General features: G+C 32.8%; 6 protein-coding genes and 1 long non-coding RNA gene across 9 annotated transcripts; 6 read left to right on the top strand and 1 right to left on the bottom strand.

The window, feature by feature from the left end:
- Positions 1 to 1111: 1111 nt before the first annotated feature.
- LOC6642695 (proteasome maturation protein) lies at positions 1112 to 1749 on the top strand. The gene is made up of 3 exons (XM_002064961.3): positions 1112 to 1142; positions 1202 to 1467; positions 1526 to 1749. Exons 1-3 carry the CDS (start codon positions 1140 to 1142, stop codon positions 1659 to 1661), a joined length of 405 nt encoding a protein of 134 aa, XP_002064997.1. The 5' UTR covers positions 1112 to 1139; the 3' UTR covers positions 1662 to 1749.
- Positions 1750 to 4397: 2648 nt separating this feature from the next.
- On the top strand, positions 4398 to 8514 carry LOC111518591 (internalin I-like). Of its 2 annotated transcripts, none has more exons than XM_047010787.1 (2): positions 4398 to 4986; positions 5048 to 8514. In XM_047010787.1, exon 2 carries the CDS (start codon positions 7099 to 7101, stop codon positions 8281 to 8283), a length of 1185 nt encoding a protein of 394 aa, XP_046866743.1. In that variant the 5' UTR covers positions 4398 to 4986; positions 5048 to 7098; the 3' UTR covers positions 8284 to 8514. The 2 variants fall into 2 exon arrangements, with proteins under 2 accessions (XP_046866743.1, XP_023031641.2); XM_023175873.2 differs by having other exon boundaries at positions 4403 to 4986.
- Positions 8515 to 11276: 2762 nt separating this feature from the next.
- LOC6642459 (protein I'm not dead yet) lies at positions 11277 to 13716 on the bottom strand. Its single transcript, XM_002064960.4, has 9 exons — positions 13641 to 13716; positions 13442 to 13583; positions 13118 to 13383; positions 12940 to 13054; positions 12831 to 12880; positions 12654 to 12776; positions 11884 to 12577; positions 11678 to 11815; positions 11277 to 11603 (listed from the first exon to the last, which is right to left on the bottom strand). The coding sequence occupies exons 1-9, from the start codon at positions 13643 to 13645 to the stop codon at positions 11460 to 11462; spliced, it is 1677 nt and encodes a 558-aa protein (XP_002064996.1). The 5' UTR covers positions 13646 to 13716; the 3' UTR covers positions 11277 to 11459.
- Positions 13717 to 16898: 3182 nt separating this feature from the next.
- On the top strand, positions 16899 to 17720 carry LOC6642458. Its single transcript, XM_002064959.3, has 2 exons — positions 16899 to 17597; positions 17705 to 17720. Exon 1 carries the CDS (start codon positions 16899 to 16901, stop codon positions 17565 to 17567), a length of 669 nt encoding a protein of 222 aa, XP_002064995.1. The 3' UTR covers positions 17568 to 17597; positions 17705 to 17720.
- Positions 17721 to 17751: 31 nt separating this feature from the next.
- On the top strand, positions 17752 to 18248 carry LOC111518652. Its single transcript, XM_023176027.2, has 2 exons — positions 17752 to 17796; positions 17867 to 18248. Exons 1-2 carry the CDS (start codon positions 17770 to 17772, stop codon positions 18143 to 18145), a joined length of 306 nt encoding a protein of 101 aa, XP_023031795.1. The 5' UTR covers positions 17752 to 17769; the 3' UTR covers positions 18146 to 18248.
- Positions 18249 to 18345: 97 nt separating this feature from the next.
- On the top strand, positions 18346 to 19015 carry LOC124460320. 2 transcript variants are annotated; one of them, XR_006954254.1, is made up of 3 exons: positions 18346 to 18472; positions 18575 to 18688; positions 18787 to 19015. It is a non-coding gene; the product is annotated as an uncharacterized LOC124460320 (long non-coding RNA). The 2 variants fall into 2 exon arrangements; XR_006954253.1 differs by having other exon boundaries at positions 18544 to 18688.
- Positions 19016 to 19588: 573 nt separating this feature from the next.
- LOC6642457 (transmembrane reductase CYB561D2) lies at positions 19589 to 22573 on the top strand. Its single transcript, XM_002064958.4, has 4 exons — positions 19589 to 19624; positions 19868 to 20224; positions 20291 to 20483; positions 22121 to 22573. Exons 2-4 carry the CDS (start codon positions 19877 to 19879, stop codon positions 22429 to 22431), a joined length of 852 nt encoding a protein of 283 aa, XP_002064994.1. The 5' UTR covers positions 19589 to 19624; positions 19868 to 19876; the 3' UTR covers positions 22432 to 22573.
- Positions 22574 to 27270: the final 4697 nt, after the last annotated feature.

Here is a 27270-nt window from a genome sequence, read left to right as displayed (position 1 = left end):
TAGACAGACGACCGCCTGGAGACAGTTTTATCCATTGTGTGTGCGGGTGTTTGATTAACACAATATTTTCATGTTTTTTTGGTATTTTATGGAAATTTAGCAACAAGTTTTTATTAGTGACCATGCACTAATTAAACTCTGTCGTTTTTTCTAGCATTTGTCACTCGAATGCGACCGCAGAAAAACACAAAAGCAACAGCAACAATTCTGCTGCTCTGTGGAGCAGAAGATCATAAAAGCCGCTAAAAGGTGTGGGCGCCGATACCGATGTACATATCTACATACAACCGAAACGACAAAAACAATTCAGCGTTTGATTTGTTGATTGAATTGATTAGCGGCCCTCTACTCTGCGTAGATCGAGATTCCAGTGTGTTGAGGTTGAGGGTGTAATTAATCACAGGAATCAGCCGAGAAGAAGAAGAAAAAAGGAAAAGAAAAGTTCGTCATTTGACACAAGTGCTAACTACGCTAATAAAACAAATTGAAAGTGTGTTGTCTTTTCAGAATATGCAATAAGAAGAGACCATTTTGAACATATTATTTTTTCATTTCAACATTCACCAGTTTAACAATTTTAAAAAGGTTTTTTGTTAAATAAATGTATTGTAAAGAGAATTTTTTGTGGGGAAAACCCCACTTCATCCTAAACCTAAGTGCATTATTTTCTAAATTCAACAAAATAAATAATACTTTAATTACAACGGTCTATCAAATTTTATTCTTGAATAAAAAAAGTTAATAATCTCAATGACAACAAAAACTAAATTTCATTCATAATGATTTATTTATCCAAGAGTACATTTTTTTAAAAGTGTCCGCCCAGCCAAAATGACTCAGACCTTAGGACTACGACAGTTCGAAGGTTCAAATTTGTTCGACTCATCGGTTTGACGTTGGTGCGCTTTGGTTCGACTCAGACCTTAGCAGATTTTCGTCCCTGTTACCATTAACAGTATCACTTGCGAGCACTGTTAACTTTCATGTCGATAACATTTATCATGCGCCACCTGGCGACAACTATGAGGTTCTGCAGCGCCCTCTGATAATAATTATTTTGTTTTTTGCTTGTCATTTCAACAAAACAAATCGAGAAGTTTGCCGAATTTTTCCAAAATTTACACATTTAACTTTAAAAAATGGTAAGTCGCTTATTCGATTCGCTAATAATTGTGCTTAATTCTCAGAATTTAATTTTCAGAATCTGCAATCACTCAAAGTTCAACCGACAGACGTTGCCGTACTGAATGCTTCCGGGCGGGCTCCTCTGCCCACAGAGGCCAATTGTTTTAACCAATTGGCCCATGTGCATCGTTTACGCGATTCAGAATTGAACTACAACGATCATCAGTACAATCTAAACATGCAAATCCTGCGCAATCGCGAGGGTCTTCATGCGCCGCTTAGAATGGGCATGGATAGGTTTGCGGCACGTCAAGTTGGACGTCTGCCCTTCCTGCAATCCAGGTGAGCACGATAGTCGACTCATATACGGTTCATGACTGACCATTACACTTTTGCTTAGCTATCTCATGGACGATGTTCTGACTGGACGCTGTGACACCATTGGCTTTGAGGACTTCTTGAACTTGCCCGAAAACAATGAGCATATGCGTCAACCTCACGCCGTAGTTGAGAAATCGCTGGGCATTTACCATTAAAATTAACCATTAAAAATAGAAATTTCGATTTTCCAATCAGCCTTGTAACTTGAATATAATAAAAGATTTGTGGCTTGAAAAAAGAAAACATAATAATTTCAAATCAGAATTTTCAAGAACTACCGATTCAAATCAAGAAATCTTAAAAAAAAAAAAAAACAAATTCAAATCATACTGCTTAAAAAATGTGATCTTTACAACACTTTAGTAAAAAAAATATTTACATATATGTACAGTTGGACCTCGTTTATCGGTCGGGACCAGAGCCTTCGCGGAAAATCGAAAAACCAGGTAAATCGACAGCAAAATTTCCACGTATTTCGAACTTGAAATTTTATAAGTAGGTACATATGTACATACATATCTTTAAATCACTCACACTGACTATAAAAATATGTAATATGTACACACACGCGTGTTTCTTATTGATTGGACACTAAAACGGGGAACCTTAAATTCGTTTTATTTTAGAAAAAAAAATTCGTTTGAAATCACGGATAATAGGGGTGGCCGGATAATTTAGCAGCGTCTACTATTCAAAACTATTTAATAATTATTATACTGTGATAGTTTTTTTCAAAAAAAAAAAAAAGACATGGCAAAATTCGATAGTTTCACCCTATTTCGGGTCCTGCGAATCGAACTGCATCATTAGTTTTTTAAGTTATCACGATGGTTTCATACAAAATTTTTTCGTGAAGTTTTTCATCAAAGTTGCCGTTTTTTCGAAAAGGGTGTTCTTTTCATTTGCTTCTAACTTCTAAACTATTAATTTTTTTTACAAACTTCCTTCAGTAACGTTTCTTAGAATTGAAAGAGCTACAAATGTTGGGAAGACATCTAGCCTCTAAGCCCGTCCGTTCCCGAGCTTTGGGACAAAATGTAAAAAAATCGAATCTTGACCCAATTTTTTTTATGTTTTCTTTCTCGCATTTTGCTAATATTGAAAATTTTCCATTCGAATCTGGATCCTAATGTGAGAATTTACTATGCTCAATGGCCGCAAAAGAAACACCAGACCTATCTAATTTACGGTCTATAATATAACCATTTAATCAAATTGAATTTTTATACCCTTGCAAAAATGGTATATTTATTTTGGTCAGAAGTGTACAACGCATAGAAGGAAGCATTTCCGACCATATAAAGTATATATATTAAATGGTTATATTATAAACCGTAAATTAGATAGGTCTGGTGTTTCTTCTGCTGCCATTGAGCATAGTAAATTCTCACATAAGGATCCAGATTCGAATGGAAAATTTTCAAAATTAGCAAAATGCGAGAAAGAAAACATAAAAAAAATTGGGTCAAGATTTAATTTTTTTTACATTTTGTCCCAAAGCTCGGGAACGGACGGAGGCTAGATGTCTTCCCAACATTTGTAGCTCTTTTAATTCTAAGAAACGTTACTGAAGGAAGTTTGTAAAAAAAATTAATAGTTTAGAAGTTAGAAGCAAATGAAAACACCCTTTTCGAAAAAACGGCAACTTTGATGAAAAACTTCACGAAAAAATTTTGTATGAAACCATCGTGATAACTTAAAAAACTAATGATGCAGTTCGATTCGCAGGACCCGAAATAGGGTGAAACTATCGAATTTTGCCATGTCTTTTTTTTCGACTATCACAGTGTAATAAGGTTTTAGTAGATTAGTTATAGAATAACCAGAAGAGAAGTGTATTGTGTGAGAAAAATATTCCAATGTAGTTTTTTTGGATTTTTACTCTTACAGAGGGTATTCCGAAATTAGTCAGATATTTGGAACGCCAACAAAGAGACGTTTTCGATCCCATAAGCTTTGCATCACCTAATTGACATAGAAATGGTTCGGGCCATAGGAACGATCGGTTGAAAAAAGTAAACAAAAAATCGTATACAAAAAATATTTGACAAACAGATAGGATATATCATTCAGGGAGTTACAGATTTTAAAATGTAGTTTATATTTCATTTTGTATAATTATACAATTTTATACAAGTTTAACACGAAAAATTCAAAAAAGAAATTGCATTTTTGCTAATTATTAATATTTAATGTAATTTTTTGGACTATATTATGACTGGTATTTTAGTCCAACATTGTGACGTCATTTTTTAATCTTGTCGGAAGTTATTAAAAATTCCACTATAAAATTTAATTAAAAGTGTTCTAAAGATCAAAATTCTCAAGACTGACGATTGTGTAAAAAATTGCTCTAGTGCCAAATGGTAGCCAGGGTACAAATTACAAATTCTTGGTCAGCATCAAGAGCATTATTTCTACCATGTCGGACAAAAAACATGAAAAATATACGTATTAACGTGTTTTACTAGGGGTCCCCATAAGGCCAGAGTTGGGCATAGGCTAGTGTTGGCGCTAGAGTGAGAGAGATAGCAAACCATTCAGCCTATGGGTGCATGGTATAAAAAACAAAAAAGGTCGCAAAATCCATTTATGTATTTAAGTATATTAAGACAACTGTACCAACAATTAGTTTTGTCATTTTGTCATTTCGCAAATCGAATGCATGTACTATTTCTTGGTCTATGTGTGTACTTAAGTGCATATTAAAGATAACCTTTATATTATATTCTGTCTCACTATCACAGCCAATTGAAAAACTAAATTATTGTAGGTATAATCAGATGTCAGGGTTTAAGTACTGCGTAGAATTGTCCATTGCTTCAGTCACTAGTTAACTTTCAATCGATATAGACCTGTTTAAAAAATGCATTAGTTGTCCAAATTAATTGAATTACTATATTTGTATTGTATAATTCTAAAGCCTAAGTGCATTGATATAGTTTTTATGACTTCTTGTGCTTGTATTTGTGTCAGACTAATGACTCATTGTGGCAAAAGTGACAATATAAAAATGAATCAATCAAATTTGTTAAACATTAATTCCGAAAGCTTGCTTGAAATATTCAAACAACTTGTGCCAAGATATGCTCCATTTAACACTAATCATTTTGAAACATATACCTTATATAAAGATCTCATTCACTTTGTAAAGTGTGATCCATGGATAAGGAATCAGTTTGCGCACTTCTACCCCCACATCTATGGAAAAATTATGAATAAATTTCAGGACCCTTATGAACGTTTCAGTATTAGCTTTGATGATATTTTCGAGCAATTGCGGGGATTAACAACTAAGGAACGAAAAATATTTCTTGAATCCTATGCTGATGACATAATTGAAAGAATTGATCCACAAAATGTTTCTTTAACGCGCAACACATATTCTTACAATGAAGAGCATTTAGATTTTATTGAAAAGATTATAAACGCAATTAAAAAAAAAAAAATTTTTAACAACTTTAACTATACATTTACAAGGTAAAAATGTTAAAAAATTTTATAGATGAAGTCTAAACATAATCGATATTCCCTATTACAGGATACACTATGGACAATTTATCATTTCAACCCCATCTCGAGACATTGACTTTAAATGTGAGAATAAATGTTGCGGAATTGGTCGAATGCTGCAAAGTCAATCCAAATTTGCGTAAACTTTACATTGAAAGTAATGAAATCTATGGCAGATTGTCCGACATCACTCTTGATAACAATAGCTTGCAATATTTAGAAAGCTTGCATTTCGTAATGAAACCTGAAATTGATGCTGCGGAATATGAAAGATTGTCAAAACTTCCAAAATTAAATGAATTAGCAATAGATGGAACACATCAAATCGGCACATTAAGGCCACTTTTTAGTGGTTTGGCTGAAAGGAAACAACTTACACAATTGCTTCTTTGGCGTGTCGTCGTAAACGATGAAGAAAGTCATGCCATCTCTCAGATAAAATCATTATCACGTTTGGAATGTGGTTTCTTTGAAGCAAAAAGTATTGGCCATCTTTCAAATTTAAGAAGTCTTTACCATCTGAATATAACATCACAAAATGATCTTGCAAGTACGTTGAATGGGATAGTAAAAATTTTAATGACAACCAGAAAAGAATTAATTAAAATTGAATTTTACAATGCTGAAATCACATATGAAGCATTCCCAATATGTATTAATATTTCTGTCCGATCAACTGACATTTCGAAGTTTTCTGTTCTCTCTAAAGTCAAAAATCTGAATGTACTGCGAATTTGCACAACCAAAAAAACGAAGGGCTCATTACAAAATCTATTTAATGCATTTGCAAACGGAAATCTTCAGAGTTTAACAGTACAGACAAACATGTTTCAAAACGATCGAAACGCGATTTCAGCAGTTGCGTCCATAAAATCTCTTAAAAGGGTTATTTGTATTTTCAATGATTTGAGTAACATAGACGTTTTGGCTAGATTGCCGCAGCTCGAAGTGCTAGTCATAATAAAAAATTTATTGGACAAAGAGCAAACGGATATTGAATCCGACACTAAAATTAATTCTAAAGAATTGAAAACGCTTTTTGCAATGATAGCGACAAAGTTATCTCCGAAATTAAATTGTTTTCATCTATCACCAGAGTTTCCAATTGATTATTCTGTAACTTCTGAATTAATTACAATTAAATCGCTAAAAAGTATAACATGTAGTTTCTCTGATGACGAAAGCATTAAATGCCTCGATAAGCTTCCGAAGCTATTGTATCTAAAAATTACGTCACAGCACGATTTTAGCAAGATATCTGAAGCGATTATAAAAATTTTATCATCTTCTCCAATCGAATTTAAAATGGAAAAAGATTCCATAGACAACTCCATCACTTGGGATCCCAGTAAAGGGCTTGAACTAAACTTGATCCAAGGAACGGATGCAAATCGGTACGCTTCCCTGGGAAAATTGGAGAACTGTGAAAGTCTTACAGTAATTGGAAAGTGCAAATTGGGATCATTGCACTCTTTAATTCGAAACCTTACATTAAACCAAATTCAGAAATTAAAAGAATTGCAACTTATGAATAGTCCAATCAATTACGAAGAGACTCTAATGATAAGTCAAATAAAATCATTAAAACATATCATTTGCGATTTCTCTGATCCCAGAAGTTATGAAGTCGACTTTTCCCATATTGATAACATGAAAGCTTCACATTATATAAATGAAAATAAATCTTTAAGTCAGATGGTATGACACCATAATAGTTTTGTTGTTTGATTGTTTGTTTGACACCATAATAGTTTTGGACAATTTGTATATAAAAATAATACGGGAAAGTTGTTTATAGAAGTTTATCCAGATATCGACTTCGCATTACTGGCGAATTTGGAAAACGTAGAAATTCTTCACATATTTAATGACCACAAAGATTCGCTTAAAAACCTTTTCGCCAAACTGGCCTTATATTCTAATATTAAAGAATTATATGTTGAAGAATACGACGAAGAAATTATAAAAAGAGAAAATGTGCTTGATGATATTTTATTTGCCAAAATTGAAAAGAATTATATAACAAAAGATTACAGAGAATGTAAATTGAGTCCAGCGACAAAAAAACTATTATTTGCCATGACAGATAATGGAATTTCAAAACAAAAAGGCCATTTTCCGACTATTAATTCTGAAGAACTGTTGCAAGTTGCTAAAATGAAATCGATTAGAAAACTCAAATGTGGATTTTCCAGTTCGCACAATATTGAGACTCTAGCCCAACTGATGGAACTTCAAGAATTAACTATTACAACACATAAATCTAGATCACTAGAAGGACTTTTTAAAAAATTCTCATCGCGAACTTCATCAGCTCTTCAATACCTGGCTATAAGAAACAATGAAATTACTATCGATGAGTTAAAAGCGATTGCCGGTATAAAATCGTTGAAACGATTAAAATGCGCTTTCACCAATCCAAAAGACGATGTTGTCCTTCCAGAAATGCTAAACCTTGAAGAGCTGTGTATAATAGCTCACAGGAGTGGCAAACTTTCTAAAAAACTCCGCCTGTTTTCGAAATGCTCGTTGAACAAGATTATAATTATGGGAGATTCCTTGGACGTACAGGATGTTGCGGCTCTCTCAGAGTTCGAATCCTTGAAAATATTACACATTCATATACTCCAATTAGATTGCATTAATCTTTTGCTTCCAATTAAAAATCTGGCCGAAATTAAAATTGATTTAAAGTGCCACGGATGTGACATAAAGTCGCCGATTAGGTTATCCGAAAACCTTGGAAAACTGTATAAATTGGCTTTAAAACTTGTAATAATTAATAATGAAGATTTTTCAAATTGTTTACAACTTCCGGCCTTAAAATCTTTGGAATGCCGTCCTGCGCTTACATTCAATACAAATTTCGAAGGGCTTGCGCAACTTGAAGAATTGATAATCGCAAGCCTAGAATTCCCGAACGACAGCATTTATATTCTTCTTCAGGCATTGGTCGAGAAAACGCCAAAGAATCTTAAGCGTTTCGTTATTAAAAATGAAAACCTGGATATGGAAAGCAGTTTGCTTCTTTCACAAATCGATTCAATCACAACTTTGGAATGCGGTTTCGAATCCCATCAATCTATTCACTTATTAAAAAAACTTATCAACCTTCAATCGTTAAAAATAACATCAAAACATAGTTATATAGCTACTTGGGATGCTTTTTTTACTCTAGTCAAAAATTGCCCTAAACTTGAATCATTGTATTTACAAGAATTCGAAGAATTCAATTGGAAGCCAATGATATATTCAACATTGTAAAAAAAACCGAGTCATAAAACCAATCGATTTATATAAAGTCTAAGCTTAAACAACAGATCTACTTCATTTGTTTATGTTCATCTTCAGCCAAATGAGAAGCTGCATGTATCTCGGTTTTAATGACTTAAGAATTTAAAAACATTGTGTATTAAGTTAACTAATTCAGAAGACAGATGTAAAATATTGGAATTTGTTAAAATAAAAAATATTAGGTTAATCCTTTAAAATTACGCCAACAAAATATTGAAAATATAATTTTAGTAATACAATACATATGTACAGACATGAAGCTTCCTAATAAAACAATTTTATATATGAACCTCAAGAATTCCAACATTTAAAAAACTGTTTTATAACCTATCGTCCTTATGGGAGTTTGTTGATATGTATTCGCCTGATCTAATCAAATTTGGCGTATATATTAATTTATCGGCAAGCTTAACTTACAAATACAATAGCTTATAGCTTAGAAAATAAAAAAGTTATTACTATACGTATACATATCGATATATGTATGTATACCATACCATTTAAAGACGTGTCTACAATAACACAGGCCGACATGATTTTTGGCGACGTTAACTTGAGAGGTGTTCTTAATTAATTCGGGTACGTTGATTCTGACTGCATACTTGGTTTTTGTCCATCACATCCAGATTCTGTGAAATCAGGGGATCTGAGGCTGGAAAATAGGCACCGAAAAGTATACTACATAAAGTTAAAATACAAATTTTCAACATTTTTAACAGATTTTAGAATATGCTGTGTAGGAAAAAAAACTCTTGTTCGCAAACATTACTAGTAAACAATTTGTTTAACGCATAAGATTCCCATAATTGTTTTCAATTAAAAAACAGACAATTCTTGGAATCCCTATAGCATACTTTTTGGTTCAAATTTTAATCATTATAGAACCATATCCAAAGTATAATATATTATGCATTGTAGCAAAGAAATAACTCTATGATATTCTGCAAATTTCTTTTAAATCATATCTAATATATTAATAGGTTAAAATAATAACGTTTTTAGTATAACATTATGTTATAAAAGTGAAATGCTTTTTTTTTCGAAATCCTGACGTGGTAGACAAACACTAACTAACTACAGGGCCGTGATCAGTACCCCTCAATTACTATACGAACCCTATTGAAATTAAAACACTTTTTCATGACTTTAAAAATGTCGGCCAGTGTAATCTGAAGTCGAGGAACTCAATGGTGAAATCTGTTTATTTTTCTTAAGCACCGTTTTTAAATTAATCGCGAAAAGCTAGTCTCACATTACAAGCATTACAAAAACAAAATTGGCATCATTAGTTTGAGTGTAAATAAAACTGTGTACCTCCAAATCGCAAAAAAAAAAAAAAAAAACTCATGCGCTTTTACGTTTTTCTTAGTTTTAGCTAAGAATTTTGGAGAAATATCTAATGGTAAAATGCAAGAAGCGAAAGGGTTAGACAATATTAATTTTTATATCATCCACCCATAGGGTGAAATGATATATTAACGGTCAGAATCCTTGCACAGCATCAACAGCCGAGTCCATCAAGCCTTGTCTGTTTGTCCGTCCATATGAACACCTAAATCTCGAAGACTAGAATAGCTAGAACAACCAAATTTGATATATAGACTCGTGTATTATCCACAGTGATCCAGTTTATTTCCCTGTGTAAAAGAGTTGTTCTCAAAGACTACTTATGAGACTATCTAGGGACATCTTATGTATACTCGCTTAGTAAGCGTGCAGATTTTGTTAGTCAAAATTTTCGACCTTCCGTACCCATAATTGGAAAAACCCCGACTATTTACCGTAATTTTCTACTATATGCAATTAAATTGTTAAAAAAAAAAAAAACAAAACAAAAAAAGAGAGCCACGGCTAACTTCGACCGCGTCAAAGTTTGTATACCCTTGCAACATTTTTGGTAACTCTTTCCTTACCTATAGCCATCAAAAGTGGAAAAACGTTTAAGCTAAAAAGGCTAATGTTTGCGAAAGAACGGCCTACATAGGAAATAACGGAGTTATTGATGAAAGTCACTGTTTTCCACCGATCGTTCCTATGGGAGCTATATGATATAGTTACCCGATCCTTATCAAATTTGGCACAATCATTAACAGATATATTAAACTAATAAATGTTTAATTTGAAAGCAATCGCGTCAAAAGTAACGAAGTTATTCACCAAAGTCACTGTTTTCGAAAGAGCGTTCCTATGGGAGCTATATGATATAGTCACCCGATCTTGATCAAATTTGGCATAGTCGTTTATATGTGTAATTAACTCACCAATATTAAAATTCACGACAATCGCTCAGGAAATAACGAAGTTATTAAGAAAAGTCACTGTTTGTGACTTTGCCTTTTGTATGGGAGCTATATGATATAGTGATCCGATCCGGCTGAATCCGAGATATACAACGCCTGCAGTATATACAAGCCTACATGCAAAATTTCAGCTCTGTAGCTCTTACGGTCTAGGAGGAGTTTGCGTTGATCCAGACGGACGGACGGACATGGCTATTTGAACTCGTCTCGTCGTGCTGATCAAGAATATATATACTTTATGTGGTCGGAAATGCTTCCTTCTATGCGTTGCACACTTCTGACCAAAATTAATATACCCTTTTTGCAAGGGTATAAAAATAGAGCCACGGCTAACTTCGACCGCGTCAAAGTTTGTATACCCTTGCAAGTTTTTTGTTACTCTTTCCTCATCTATAGCCGTCAGAAAAGCGTTTTATCTAAAAACGAAAGAACGGCTCACAATCTAAAAGGGGGATGGGAAGAGATGATTATATGGGAGCTATAATCATATCCACGGTCACCTAAATTTTAATTTTTTTTTATAGATGTATATTAAAATAAGTAAATTTCGAGATGTATAAATGTTAACAGAAATAGAAAGACTTAATTTTGTATTAACTTTTGATTGTGTAATTTAGATATTAAGTATAATAATGTAAAATGAGATTTCATCTCATTTCATTATAATTTTATCACAACTTAAATTTTTATTTAGATAACAATAAACATGAACTCTTACAAAGAAAAAAATTAAAAGAGAATCCTTTCCTTGCGCAGATGTTAATTAAGAAATGAAGTCACATGGAATATGCTTTGAAATATATATTACTTTGTTTATGACCTTCAGAATTTATGGAATTTATGTTTTTATACTGGCTTGAATGTTGTGAAAGTGAAAGTGGTGTTGAAATTGGTGTCCATATAACCAGGGAATGCACTTTCGCCCAGAAAATTGGTAAATAGAGGAATAAATAGAAGCATTGCGATGGTAGGAACTGAACCACCGAGAAGCTAGTTAAGAAAAAATATAAAAAATGGGAAATAATAATTATGTGAATACTTTTGGTTGATAGTCACAAACTTACAAATTGAAATGCACGCAAATTACCCCAACCGGCAACAATTGTATTGGGCGGTGTACTAGTTGGCAATAGAAACTGATTGTGTACAATTGTGACAAATGGTGCACCAACAATACCAGGACCATTGGATCCTTTGAAACCCTAGATAAATAATAATGGACTTGTTAGATTCTTGATAAAAGATTTAGTAAAATTTGGTTAATTCATACCACTTCCATCATATAGGGCAAAACAACTTTACACACACCCGTAGCCGGCGATAGAATAGTGAGAATAGTTCCGATTAAGGAAGCATAAATTAAACCATCCCATCTGCCCAAACTCTTACGGACCAATGTGTCTCTTAACAGTGCATAGGCATTTGATTGTTGGCCAGCAAAAAGACAGCCAAATGACGAGGCCAACATGAAAATATTACCCCAAGGAGTATTCGCATTCACAGGCTTCCAGCCTAAAACAGATGGAACTGTCCCTTCCTTCTCAGGACGACGACACATATAGTATTTGCAGAACATATAGTTTGCCGGCAATGCAAAGAATAGAATGCTCATGCCAATGATTGCGACCGAAGCGCCTGACTGGGTCTTTTTAATGAGATCATCCCAGCCGGGAAAGATGAGTGGCCTCCTCGTAAATAATGATATAAATGTGATTCCAACTAATATGCATGCCAATTTGGTATGCATTGACCAAGGACCAAGTGCATCTCTTTTTGCGTTCATTATTTTAGCCAGTTGCTCTTTATTTGCCGGACCATTCTCAATGTTGGCCTTTAATCTTCCAGTGACCAAGCCCAAGAACATGATATTTATCCACAAAAATAGAACCAAAAGACCCAATATGAAGGGTCCTACAAATATAAGAGGAAAACTTCCAGAGTCACTAGTGCCTTTACCCATATAACTAAAAAAGAAAAAGGATCAACAAAAAAGTACAAGACTATGACTCTGAAAGAAACCAATTCAAATTGATTACTTACTAATTGAATAATTCAACTGCCGCACCATTTGGATCCTGGAATGGTGACATCATGCCACCAAAAGTGGCGGCATAGCAAATGGTTAAATATATTCCAACAGCTTGTCGCGAAGGATACGGCGTTCTACCAAAAGAAATGTATTTGAAAAAGTTTAATATGGATTTACTATAGACTTACGCTCCATGTTCATAGGTCTCTTCGTCTGAATCCTTGCGCACTATGCCAGCCTGCAACACGGCGACAATTAACAATAATATTTAAATACTTCTCTTTTAGTTCGACTTACCTCATCATATACCAACATCACGGCTTGAGCCACTTTCATCCAAAATGCTGTCATTACAGTGCCATTGACAAATATAGATGATATTGCAGTCATAATCATTAAATAAGCTTGCAGGCTAAAATATATTTGAAACTAATTCGAAAAACTATTGATAAAGAAAAAGGTTCGTTTCTCTTACCATATAATATTAGGGCCACAAATTTTCAAAGTGAATAATGCAAGGCGATCACTCAGCTTGGATACATCCATCATGATGCCCATGAATACACTGCCAAAGGTAAGGAAAATCAAATCTGTATAATGTGCCATACTGACAGCTTTCGATCCGGCGATACCGCATAGCGGAAGGAAAACAATATAGATGAAGGCAATTACACCCGGCGGCATGACATTGCATATAAGATATGTATAAATGCATGCTGTTAGATATAGAAACCGATAGACCTGCAAATCAAAGAATATTAAATTTCGGAAAAAACATTTATTTAATGCTTTAACTTACCAACACCTGGGGTCCTAGTAGGATGGGCGCAAATAATAACGGTATGAGAACGATCAGGACACCTTTATAATGAAATTTGCAAAACAATTTGCGCTCATCCTGCTCTGGATAGGGCAAATCGCCGGGTTTATACTCGTTTGTCCTGGTGGACAAAATGTATTTTTAGTTGAACTAATGTAATACTTATTTTAATACTTACGCCATTTTGTGTAAGTGTACTTAATTATTAGATAATTTGAAGAATAATGATTAAAATATATTCGACTGCTTTGATGTTTTTCGTTAACTATTCGTAAGTCCAACTTTTTTTTTTTGAACAGCAGGCAGTTGAGATATACAGTGGTGGTCAGTAGGTTAGCCCCTTTTTTTCTAATTTACTGACCACCACTGTACATATATCCTTAATATAAAAGAATCCTTTTACCTTCTAAATACTAAAAAATATCTTTTATTCTAAATAACTTTAACTATTAATTTAAAATAGACACGATCTTAAGGCGACCCTAATAAAACATTATTTCGACTTTACGACAACCTATACACTTTTTTTAATTTTTACAAAATTATAAAATAAATAAAAATAAATTTATATAAAATCTACGGGAATTAACACCAAAAAAATGTAAATATTTGTATAAAAAACTTAAATAATAAACAATTAAACAAAAAAAATCAGCAAAAGATATATGTACAAAACGAAAATATACAAAAAAAGGAAAGGAAAACTTTAAAAAATTAAATAAATTAAAAGTAAATAAAATAAAAATATAAAAATAAATTAAAATATTAAAAAAAAAATAAAATAAAAATATAAAAAAAAAAATAAAATAAAAATATAAAAAAAATAAAATAAAAATATAAAAAAAATAAAATAAAAATATAAAAAAAAATAAAATAAAAATATAAAAAAAAAATAAAATAAAAATATAAAAAAAAATAAAATAAAAATATAAAAAAAAATAAAATAAAAATATAAAAAAAATAAAATAAAAATATAAAAAAAAATAAAATAAAAATATAAAAAAAAATTAAAATAAAAAATATTTTGAAAAAATGTGAAAAAATTAAATTAAAAAAAATAATGTACAAAAACTAAATTATAAAAAAAAATAATAATTAAAAAAAAATAAAAGAGTTAAAAAATAAAATAATTAAAAAATAAAATAATTAAAAAATAAAATAATTAAAAAATAAAATAATGAAAATATAAAATGATTAAGAATAAATAAATAAATAAAAAAAATTATACAAAAAATAAAAAAAAAATATAACAAAAATTATAAAAAATAAAATAATTAAAAAAAAAAATTTGAAAAAATTAAAAAAAATTTTGTTAAAAATTTTTAAAATTAAATAGTAAAAAAAAAAGTTGTGAAAAAATGAAATAAAAAAATAAACATAAAAAATGTAAAAAAAAATATATTACAAAAAAATTAAAAAAAAAATTAATTAATTAAAAAATTTTGGAAAAACACTTGAAAATATTAAATATACTTACAATCTAAGGGATATAACTTACTGTATTAGGTTGTGCAGTGTTGTGACTAACTCATATAATTCGCTATCTCAAGTGCCGAGTCGTATAATGAATGTTTCTGTCTGGCGGGTTCCAAAATTTACTGTCACTTATCGAGATCTTATTACGTTTGTCCCAAAGGTTATCAAAGCCATTTTGGCTCCATCATTCTAATGAAGATGGGAAATATTTAATGCTTGTCGATTTCAATCACTTTAGTCAAAAACCTTACCAAGTAATATGCCAATAATATTGCCATGGCCAAAAATAAATCGTGAATGGTAAAAACAAAAAAATAAGCGTGAGCGTAAAATCTTGTATCTGACTAGCCCATATAAGCCGCATGAGTAGCTATCAGAACAGCTGGTTAACTACATATGTATGTACGTATAAGTACAACATGCACAGTCATTTTGTATACGGTGGTTTGTATTGGTCGTCAGTCACCGGAGCCTTATCAATTGTACGTGAGATTTTGCAAGTCGATAAGAGTTATATTGGGCGTCGGTCTACAACAAGAAATATTTAAGTGTGACTACTTGTGTTTAAATAATTCAAACAAATAAGTGCCTAATTAATAGTAATGACCTAGCTAAAATTAACATGCCCCAACAAGCAAACAGGAAATTTTAGACATTTCTATTAGAGAGTCGACTACAAGATATCCTGTCTTAAGTGAAATAAGTTTCTAAACCATTTTCTTAATGAATAAACTCCTTAAGCAAAAAACTACAACTACTTTAGTACTAGTGGATCTATATTTGTGGTCACATTTCAGTATTTATTAGTTTCGTAAAACCACACCAATACGACAAATCCAAATTGTGAATGCTTTTTTAAAACCAAATGTGGAACTAATTTTGAAATTCATCTATATAATATTTGTTTACTCGGAATTTGTTCTTTAAAAACATTAGTAGAAATCCAATTAATACAATAACACACAAAAATTTGGTGTTTTAATATAAAATAATTTAATTTTCAATTGTTTTTTAAAACCAAGCAATTTTTCTGTCCGTTTTAAAATACATTTGTATAAGTCAGATTACTATTACAACACATACAAATTTTGTTTATTCATCTTTTATTTCTTTTTTTAAAAGTCAAGAAAGTAGGATCGCCATTAATTAAACGAATTAAGAAGCATAGAAGTTTATATCCCATCTAGAAGAATTAATATTTGTTTAGATATTAAAAATAAGGGCAATCAGTCTTTAGCCATTATCCATGACAGACTGCACTTTGCTTCCAGTTCTAGTGTATACCTTTATCGTCAACAAATTGCAGGGTATTAACTTTAGGCCAACGTGATGCGAAGCGCATAATTCCCATTCTGCAATTTTTAGTTGCTGCAATACAAGAACACTTTTCTTTATATACACGCACTAGTATTTGTGAGTTAAATATATATATTTAACTGATTTTTTTCTGTTTTCTCTTTTGTACTTATTTTGTTCTTGTATTTGTACTTGAACTTCTTATTTAATTGATGAACAATGTTTTCTTTGCGATCAATATGTTTTGATTGTATTACTTTCACAGTTTTAGCTCAATGCTGGAAATTACGGCTACGGACTATCCGATAACGTTTCAAAACGTTTGCAAACGTGCAGACGTTCAATTATACACGTTAAATCCTTATAAGCTTAATTGCATTAACATGAAGAATGGAAATTTGTTACTGATAAATCGATATGAAACAAATAGCCAAGTGATACAAATGGCCAAAGGTGTAATAAATACGACAGTTGTGTTCTAAAATTGGTCCAATGAAGTTGACAAGTCCATAGAATAAAGCCAAAAAAAAACAAACCAAAAAGAGTCCTTTCTTTAAAATCGGGACCAAGAAGAAGACAAATATTAAATTCAACTGTGATTTTTTAATAAAATTTCCAAGTTAATTTTATCATAATAATATATTAAACTAAAATATCCTGTGAAATGTTGTCAAGGGAAAACTCCTCTCCAACTATCCTGCAGCATGTCGAAGCTGCTTTATATGTACTTAATCAATTGTGCATTGGCTTCGTTACCATCTGGGTCAGCTGGACATGCCTGAGAACGGGTCTGAATGGCATCCGTTTGCATGCCTGGCTAACAACCTTTGGCTTTGTCTTCCTTATGGCCGAGGGCATGATGTGCTTCTATGACAATAGTTTCCTCACAATGCGCTACAGTCGCAAAAACAAAACGGCCATCCATGTGATATTGCAAATTTTCGGTGGCGGCATGGGTGTGGCCGGATGTTTAATACAATTGATAAGTGACAATTGGGCCATTAGTGTTACCACCCATGCCAGTCTGGGTTTTGCAGCATTCATACTTTGTTTGGTCTCTCTACTCAGTGGTTTGGCCTCCGTATTGGCGCGTGCAATGTCCAAAATGGTTACGCCATTGATTAACAAAACCGTCCATGTGATCCTTAGTTTTGCCACATTCGTTATTGCAATGTTGGCCCAATACTATGGCTACGGACAGACGGGCATATTCATTGGACAAGGCAGTGATTTTGTTATCCTGATTCGAGTTGCCACCTTAGTGGCCATGGTCCTGACTTCCATTGGAGCCATGAAGTCATTATATCAAAAATTTAAAAGTCTTCTTAGTTAAGATTTTGTGTGCTTAAATTTTTATTTAATGGTAGATCATAGTTCCTATTAGTTTAAGCAAGGTGCTTTATATTTAAATAAAATATATATAAATTTTTATACTAAAACACGAAATTGTTTTTTTGTTTTATTTTAAAGTTGAAGGAAAACAGCCAAATGAGTTACATATACCGAGTAAACGGAGACTAAAAGCTTTTATTAAAATGACCAAGAAATTGGTAAAAGGCGAGGTAAGAATTTCCAATTCCATGTTATAAATATGTACATAAAATATTAAACAAAAAATATATTCTTTTTCAGAGTCGTCTTGGCCTTACATATGTGTCCATCCGTTTGACTGTAGAAACATCAAAATCTCAGAGCCTCCAGGAGCTAGAACCCCGAATATTAGTGGACAGGCTCAACTGGTATATACGTTGTTTAAGTTTAATTGAAATTTCTGACCTCAGAAAGCATTGGAGTTGCCTCATCACAGATTTTCAAGGAGCATCAGCTACCCAAGCACCAATTTTTAGAAGAAATTTAATTCAAATTGTGGTCTTAGACAATCTTGGATTTCCATTGCCTGGAGCAGGATGACAAATTTTGGAAGAGCAACAAATATAGTTATATCTTAAAATTAAACATTACTTATTTTATAACAATCAGGCCTGTTCTTGTTTTCAAATCGGTTTTAACTTGAAAAATTAAATTCAAAAATGTTTAAGGTTATTCTTTAAAATCAAATTAAGCCAAAAACTAATTTGGAAACAAAAATAGAATAACAAACCTAAACGAAAGCAGGCCTGAATATTCCTATATTAAAAAAAATATTATTTTATTTATTAGTATATTAGAAACTCATTATATTTACTAATGAAGAAAGGTTATGCTATGCCGAACTACAAACTATCAGAGGCCCAGGAGGTATTTTAAGCTACTCCAGAGCTCACTGGAATAATATTAAATAGATATTGATTATAAATATGTTATTTTAGTTCGATTATTTGTCCAACACATTTCATTTAGGTTGGAATGAAACTAGACAAGTTTTTTTGTTTCGTATTAAAAGTGCCGCTAGGTGCGCCAAAGTGCCTGTTCGAACGATTTAGTGGAAATGGTCGACATGTTCGAGGATTTTAAGTAAGTGGTATTTTACATATTTTACGTATTTTATATAGAATACAATTGATAACTATCCAAATCCTTGGCTCTAAAACCGTTTGTTCTCATTGTTTGAGAGCTGGTCCAATGACATATCTAGCTCATATTTTGGTGGAGGAAATGGTCCACTTAGAGGGGAATATCAAACATTTAGTAGAGCAATCGTTTTTGCATGACGAAATTTGATGAGTTTATGAATAAAATATCGGTTTGGAGGAGGAGGAATTTTCACGAGGATTCACTACTGCTATGGGCCTTACTTATTTAAGAACTAAATATTTCTGAGAATAATATTTATTAAACCAAATGAAAGAGAAACATAAGAGAAACATTTATTTTCAAATTTTTATAAATATTTAATGAAAGGCATATGAATAATCCCCAAGGGCTCGAATACTTCTTGCCTTGAATAGACTTACGCATAAAAAATTTGCTGCAATCTCTAATTTGAATTTACAGCTGATTTCTAGTAAACGTTACATGCAATGTTGTAAAATGCAAATACATTTTGATAATTGATAATTTCTGTTATCGATATCAAGTCAATTTAAATGTAGTTGCTGTTGCTTTGTTAGAGGTCGCTTGCATTTGATTTTTGCGGTTTTTTTTTTTCTTCCCCTCCATTTCTTTGCCCGATGCTGCAGTTCTCTTGATCTTTTCACAGCAGTTGAAGAGCTTCCTCCCACATATAGTTAAATATAGTAAGTAAAACGAAAAGGAAACTGATATGAAGGTGCTATATAAATTTGGAATTTCTTGAATGATTTGTGGTCAGCTAACCGAGTGCTAAATTATACTACATACTCGAAATAGTTGATTGTGATTATTTAAATCCGCTAGAGCCTATTAAACTTTAACTCAATGGGCGTATCGCTCTCGGTTCAGGCCATAAAATTGCTATCGTATCGCTGAGATGTAATAAAAAAAAAACAGAAAACAAAAAAAAAACCACAACTACAACGTGAACAAACATCAACGCCAATTTGTCTATATGAAATAGTCAAAGGCAATTATCAATTTTAAAGCTCGTGCAATTGTTTTTGTTGTTGTTTTTTAAAAAATATAAAACACGAAAATATCATTATTTTCACTCAGCTGATAAGGGGGTAGAAAAGAAAAAAAAATTATTACTATTCAAGTAAATTTTTTTTTGTTTAGCGGCTCCAAATGGCTGAACATCTACAACCGGTCAATAGTACATCACGAAACGTTGTCGACTACGGCAGCACGGAAACAGCAGCAGCAGCAGGAACAACTCGAACAACTTCAACCAATTCCCGTGTACCTTCATTTGTTCTACTCGAATCTTCATCTCATCGTTTACGTTATACAAAAATGTCACACAATACTTTTAATAATTCCGATTCTTCGGAACACTTACATCGTTTTGAATATTTTCTAAATGTTTTAAATCAAATGTGCATCGGTTTCATTACAATCTATATATCATATTTGACTCTGAGAACGGGTCTCGTTTTAACCACTACCGTACATGCCTGGCTAGTTACCATTGGTGTAAGTCTGATTGGATTTTCTTTGAGTTCCATATCAAAAATCGTATAAATTTAATTTCTTTACTAGTTCTCCTTCTTTATGGCGGAAGGTGTAATGGTTCATTATGGCGGTAATGTGTTGACAAATAGTTATAAACGGAATACAAAAACCACAATACATTGGATACTTTTGACCTTGGGCGGGACATGTGGAGCTGGTGGTGCTCTTCTTAAAATGATAGAAAAAGGTTTTATGCTACAATCGACTCATGGCAAATTGGGTAAGCAATTCAAAAACAAATAACAAAAAACTGTGATTTAGCTTTTTTTGTAATAGTTTAAAAGTTATGTTTTTTGTCGCAAATGGTAGGTAGGTTCTTAATACTTTATTAATATTTATATTTTAATCTGTTACATCTAAAAAATATTGTGTGAAAATTTGAAGTAAATCGGAGAAAAACGGCCTTTAGTAAAGATGGTTGAGTGTAAAAAAGTCGAAAAAAGTAGATTTCTGTCAAGCGGCATTTTCCAAGTGAGCACGAAAACTACCTCACCGAATGTTCTCAAAATTTTCACAATAATTCAACAGCAATTCTCTAGCGAATTTCTATTTAAAGTTCCAGTAAAGTATTTAAAAAAAAAAATTTAAACCAATTTTGGGCATTATAAATTAATCAATCAGCCAACATTATGAATAGTAACAAAACATTGAAAGAATCTTGATAATTTCTTAAATCTTAATCTTGATAAAAAAAAATAAAAAAAAAGAGGTAGGGGACATTCATAAATTACCCAATTTTATAATTTAATAATTTTACCCAATTTAGACCCTGCCTTCTGCCCTTTGACAAGACTTAATGAAATTTTGCTGGAGTCCTCCTCCCACTTTATAATTAAACTATTTACAGGCCCAATTTATTTCTATAAATTAGTAAACTAATAACATTCAGGTTTATGTTTTAAGATATAAAGTTATACTTTTTTGTAATTTTTCGTAATTTGTTGTCGAGAATTAGTTAGATTTTTTTAGAACTCTCCCTCCCTTTTTCGAAGCTCACGTAATTATGGAAATCCCCTTATAGGTTTACATATATTCCAGTTTGTTTATTTTAAATGCCCTTACAGAGATAATCTCACTTTAGCATTAATTTTGACTACTCTGACACTTGCTAGGTCTACGTCTGGATGGACTCCCTGCTGCCTATTCAATCCAGATCATATATAAGACATACCTACAAAAATGTTGGATTAATAGCAGTATACAGCGGTGACCACAAATATAGAAACTCTTTATTAATTTTTCGTAATTTTATTATGAGTTTGCCACAAAGTGTAAATCACACACAGCTAAAAAACGACAAAAAAATTTTATTGAATTTTTACCAGAAACTATCTCATTCGAAATGGAATCTAAAATCCTTTTGTTCATTGTATTAAAAAAATAATAATTTAGTATCCATTATAGTTGCAAACGAATCCAGGGCGAAAACTCCAAAAAAATAATATATTTTTAAGAGAACCTTAACAACTTTTATATTAAACTTGTTATATAAATTGCATTCTAAGTTATGAAAAAATATCAGCAATTTCAAAATGTTTTTACTTAGTTTTGAAAAAACATTTATTTATCCCACTTCTTTCATTCAAAAGCATAATATGTCAGTAAGAAAAGCCAAAAAAAAAAGCCGAAAATTTGGAGATTATTTAGAAATCAAGAATGAACATAAATTTAAGTCATTTGGGACCCTAAAAAAAAACGATTAAATTCTTCCTCAAAGTGTATTAAATTCGTGACCCTTACTGTAGAACCTTATAATCTGTAGATTAATAAAACAATTCCAAACACATTATTTCTTTCGATAAATTGCCAAATCTAATCTATTATCGTTCTTTTCCTCTTTCTTTTTATAACCAACAGGTATGACAGCCTTCATACTGTGCCTTTTGTCCATGCTATCGGGTGTGAGTGCCCTCTTCTCGACGCGTGTCAAAAAATTAATCACACCGCTGCTCAATAAGACTTTTCACAATTTCTTGGGATTTGTGTGTTTCGTGATTGCCTTGGTGACACAATATTATGGCTATCAGACTGGATATTTTAAGAGTCGCACTGAAACGGATTTTCAAATTTTAATGAAATGCCTCACACTCCTATCACTTGTCCTAACAAGCTATGGACCCATAAAGGCGCTCTATCAGAAATGCAAAAGTATTTCCCGCCAGTTTTAATTTTCCCTAAAAATTATGTATAATAGGTATATAAAAATATAGATGCCATAGGATTGTAATACTCGCCAGAAGCGTATCTAATCGTTCGTTCACTTATTTTGTTTTTATGAATCCCAATAAAAGAAAAATACGAAAAACCAAACTGAATGCAAGGTTAACAAGGCCGCGTGGAACTGGGAAAATCCCTTAGAATTAATTCATCAAGACGCGTCATAGTGGCGACCAGACACAATCATTAAGTTTACTGCACGTTGTTACTTGATAATAGAAAAGGCAATACGTAAAACTGTTTGACATTTGGAATATTTAATTAGTCACACTTTAAAATACTCTACAAAATGATTAAGCTTAGAATGAATTTTAGTTTTTGGCTCTTGAACAATGACATAAAGATTAATTAAACAATTCTACATATATTTTGTAGTAGTTGTAGTTGTGAGTAATAAATGAATATATATTTAAGGGGAAGCACTATTCGGACAAAATCTCCTTCCATTAAGATATCTTGACTATTGGAAAAGAAAGTCATCGCCACCACGACTTCTCTATACCGGACACCAAGAAAACTTATCAAATTTCGAAGATTTATAGATTCAAAAAGTATCGGTTAGTCCGTTTTTTTCAAGCCGATTTTTTTATACCATACACCCATAGTGTGAAATGGTATATTAAAGTCGCCAAAGTGTATGTAACAGGCAGAAGGAAGCATCTCCGACCCCACAAAGTATATATATTCTTGATCAGGATCAAAAACCGAGTCGATCTAGCCATGTCCGTCTGTCCGTCCGTCTGTCCGTGCGTCCGTCCGTCCGTCCGTCCGTCCGTCCGTCCTAGATCTCGGAGACTATAAGAGCTAGAGCCACCAAATTTGGTATGCAGTCTCGTGTAGTATGTACGCTTATCGAGTTTGTTTCAAATTTTTGCCACGCCCCCTTCCGCCCCCAGAATTTACATAAAACTGTTTTTCTTAAAAAGTATAGCAGATAGAAACATCAAATTTGGTTTATATACTCGTTTAGTTAGCGCGCAGAAAATAATTGTTCCAACTTTTTGCCACGCCCCCTTCCGCCCCCGGAATTTACATAACTCTGATTTTCTTAAAAACTATGAAAGCTACCGACATTAAATTTGGTATGTAAGTTAGCTTAATAGACGCGCAGATATTGACTATTTAAAAATTTTGCCACGCCCATTTCCGCCCCCGAAAATTAAACAAAACTGATTTTCTCGAAAACTAACAAAGCTAAACTCACCAAATTTAGTATGTATATTGGCTTAGTATGCGCGCAGAATACATATATTTTAATATGTTGCCACGCCCACTTCCGCCTCCATAATTTAGAAAAAACCGATTAGCTCTTGCAATTTTTTGACCATCGCGATCAAATTTGGCAGACTAATAAATCTTATCTATTTCTATCAAACTACCAAATTTGATTGAAATCGGACTAGAAGCATACAAAATATACGTATGAACGTATTTTGCTACGCGATCCATAAGGGCAGATTTGGCCGTTGGCTAGTGGCGGCGCTAGAGTGCTTGTGTGTTTGTAGAGTGAGCGAGATACCAAATGGTATGAGGCATATTAAAACAATTTAGTAGACATACATTTGGTTTTCGAAATTTTAAATATTTGTTTCACCTGGTGTATGGTATACCCAAGTCGGCGAGACGACTTACTTACTTCATTTAAACATGCATAGATACATATTAGGCATATTATTGATATTGATTGATTGATTCCTCTGTAAATGGCTGAGTTACGCACGTTCGATTAAAATCAATTTGGTTTTTGAAATTTCCAATTTTCCAAAAACCTTTCTCATAGCTACAAGTATTTAGAATTCAAACCGTTTTAATTAGACAAATTTTGAACAGATCAGCAAAATTTGTTATTTGTTACGTATGTATCTGGTACGTATATGATCTTTATTTTCTAATCTACACGAAATTTTCATTTTCCTAATGCAATTTTAGTATATAAAATTATATTATGAAAATATACTAGTTAAAAATGTTCTTGAAAGAAAATTAACGAAATTTAAAAATATATAACCAATCGAGCTTTTTTTTACCCTTGTATTATAAAATTGGTCAGATGTTTTTAACGCACAGGTGGAGACGTTTCCGACCCCATAAAGTAAATATATTCTTGATCAACATGAGAAGCTGAGTTGATATAGCCATGTCCGTCTGTGCGTATACCTTTTACTTAGCCATCTTAATAGCTATCGGGCTGAAATTTTTTTCGGGGCTTTTTATTACCCGGGAAAAATAAAGTATGAAAACCATCAGGATCGGATCACTATATCACAAAGCTCTAGAAGAAACATTTTCATAAAAATTGGAGTATCGCTATGAAATTTACATATGTGGATATAATATTGGATATAAAACCCCAGATCCCAAAATTTGAATGTGATCGGATAAATATAACAAAAGTTACAGTCGATATAAATCAGTTGCTGCCTACTACGTCATCATCAAATCAACAGAGCACACGCATACACATAATTTCCAGAATCATATATATCATTGTATTACTCGTTAAGCCAACTTATTTATAATACTATAATTGTAAGATTTTAAAATGCCTCGCTTGTCGAGAAAATGTGCTGAACAACGACGACGGGAAGCTGCAATTCGGACTCTTACTTACCGCCAAGAAAATGGCAACGAGGTTCGCGAGAGAAATTCGCAACGCATGGCAAATAATCGGCAAAATGATTTGGCAACACACGAACGAGATCGTAGGCAAGACGCATTGGCACGTGCTGAACGACGAGCCAATAGAGACTACAGGCTGCAGGAGCAGGCCCGAAACTCACGGACCCGCCACATTACGCGACAAGATCCTGATTATCGTTCGATGGACCAGGAGGCCAACACTGCTCAGCATATTCTTCGGAGACAGGATGACGCGTTCAGGCTGCAGGAGCAGGCCCGAAACACAAGGACTCGCCGTATTACGCGACAAGATCCTGATTATTGTTCGATGGAGCAGGAGGCCAACACTGCTGAACATGCTGTTCGCAGAGAGAATCGGGATTACAGAGAAGGCGAGCGGAACCGCGATGCAAATAACCGTCGAGTTGCAAGACGGAATCCAAGTACAAGAATGCGGGAACAGAATTTAAATTCATCCCAAAGAAGAGTCACTCGAAGGCAAGCCCGAATTCTAGAGCAACAAATACGCGATATGAACGAGGCACGAGTTATTAATTTTCGGCAAGACCCTCAGAATCGACAAGCGGAGTCTCAGAGACAATCGGAACGAAATAGGGACGCCGGAGCTGCACTGTTGCCTGAGTAGTTGCAGGAACACAGAGACTTGCAGACACAGCAGCGCAGGAGTGCCGTACGTCAAGCGTACCTCAGTTAGCTTCTTTGATATTTTTTTTTTTAATGAAAGGTTGGAATTTTAAAATCTAGTTATATACATAGGGGAGAGGGCCCAGTTATGACCCGGGTTTTGAGAAACCTCGAAATTTTTTCTTCAGTTCGGGAAAATGAAAAATTAAGAAGTTTAACATTTAACTATTAACCAAACGCAACTTTTTTCCAAAGAATGTATGTTTATTTGAGTTACTCAAAAAATTTTGGAACAGATTTAATTTGGATAACTTTTTTTAACCCAAAAAAAAGTTATGACTCAACTTAAGAAATTCACTGAAAATAAGAAAATATGAAAGGAATGTCACACGAATTGTTGTGATTTAATGGTTTACTTATTTTGAAGGGCTTCAAAGCCAAAAACAATGAAAAACCCAAAAGAAAATGGCCATAAATGAGAACGATTTTAAGCCCTCGTCGTCCATGTCACTTTCGCAGTTTTTGCAAGTGAAATAACTTGCTTGCATATTAGCGCACTTCGAATGAACATTCCCGATCGAGATCTTCCAGAATATTCTTGGACAAACTGGTCTCAATATGTAAATTCCCTTTCCTTGTTGTTAAACAACAACAAAAATGTTGGAATTTGATAATTTTACATAATCCGAGTGCAAAAAAAAATGGGACATAACTGGGCACCCCAGCTGAGTCATAACCGGGACTTTTTATAGTTTAAAGTTTATATCTATATTTTTTATAGACACTACATAATCACATAAATTTTTATAGAATCACAAAATATACGGCAAATACAATACTTTGATGCATTGCACTCACCTTTTCACTGTTGATTTCACCAAATTTTGGTACTTTGAAATAAATGGAAAAAAACTTTTTCGCACGATTTTCAACACGATGTTTGGTACGCGTATATACAATACGATTATTAACGTTGGGGTCTGTCCAAAAACTGCAGAACGTCTAACAAACATGATTTACAGGGCTCAAACTGTCATTCAATACCGCATTTCAAAAATATTTGAGAATGTCACAACTGGGCCTGAGTCACAACTGGGCCCTCTCCCATACCTACATATAAGTAGGTACATATGAAAATGTAGAGAATCTAAAATGCAGAAAAATTCAAAACCAAAATAAGTCCCAAAATTCTGAATGTGGACAGGACAAAGATAATCCATGCTGAAGCTCTATTTTTATTTCAGATGATCCTGTATCGTCTTGTCTTTGTCGCCAGGAGTACGCCTTTTTTTGTGAGCTAATTTTAGAGGATGAGAATTTTATTTTTCTCTTTAATTTGTTCTTAATTCAATAAAAATAAGCATAATGCTATTATCTCTAAGATTTCAGATGATATTTTTTTTGAAAAGTTTAAGAAAAAACGGAATAAGAAGAACCTCTTAACCATTATACTTTGCTGGGTATCTACCCAATATTTACTATTATCTCGGACAAAGACAAAAAGTTCATTTTTCCATCCTCAAGTT

Source organism: Drosophila willistoni (genome assembly GCF_018902025.1).
Source record: "Drosophila willistoni isolate 14030-0811.24 chromosome 2R unlocalized genomic scaffold, UCI_dwil_1.1 Seg167, whole genome shotgun sequence".
Lineage (NCBI taxonomy): Eukaryota > Metazoa > Arthropoda > Insecta > Diptera > Drosophilidae > Drosophila > Drosophila willistoni.
The sequence above is the reverse complement of the archived record's forward strand: the minus strand, read 5'-3'. Positions and strand labels throughout refer to the sequence as shown.

Bases quoted from the DNA above. Each gene is read 5' to 3' on its own strand.
- LOC6642695 (XM_002064961.3), top strand. The intron at 1,468-1,525 runs GTGAGCACGATA...ACTTTTGCTTAG, and splicing joins CTGCCCTTCCTGCAATCCAG to CTATCTCATGGACGATGTTC.
- LOC111518591 (XM_023175873.2), top strand. From the start codon at position 5,056: ATGGACAATTTATCATTTCAACCCCATCTCGAGACATTGACTTTAAAT.
- LOC6642459 (XM_002064960.4), bottom strand. The intron at 13,384-13,441 runs GTAAGTTAAAGC...TTTGATTTGCAG, and splicing joins TACTAGGACCCCAGGTGTTG to GTCTATCGGTTTCTATATCT. The intron at 12,777-12,830 runs GTAAGTCTATAG...TTCTTTTGGTAG, and splicing joins GAGACCTATGAACATGGAGC to AACGCCGTATCCTTCGCGAC.
- LOC6642458 (XM_002064959.3), top strand. From the start codon at position 16,899: ATGTTGTCAAGGGAAAACTCCTCTCCAACTATCCTGCAGCATGTCGAA.
- LOC111518652 (XM_023176027.2), top strand. From the start codon at position 17,770: ATGACCAAGAAATTGGTAAAAGGCGAG. The intron at 17,797-17,866 runs GTAAGAATTTCC...ATTCTTTTTCAG, and splicing joins AGAAATTGGTAAAAGGCGAG to AGTCGTCTTGGCCTTACATA.
- LOC6642457 (XM_002064958.4), top strand. From the start codon at position 19,877: ATGGCTGAACATCTACAACCGGTCAATAGTACATCACGAAACGTTGTC. The intron at 20,225-20,290 runs GTAAGTCTGATT...TTTCTTTACTAG, and splicing joins CCTGGCTAGTTACCATTGGT to TTCTCCTTCTTTATGGCGGA. The intron at 20,484-22,120 runs GTAAGCAATTCA...TATAACCAACAG, and splicing joins ATCGACTCATGGCAAATTGG to GTATGACAGCCTTCATACTG.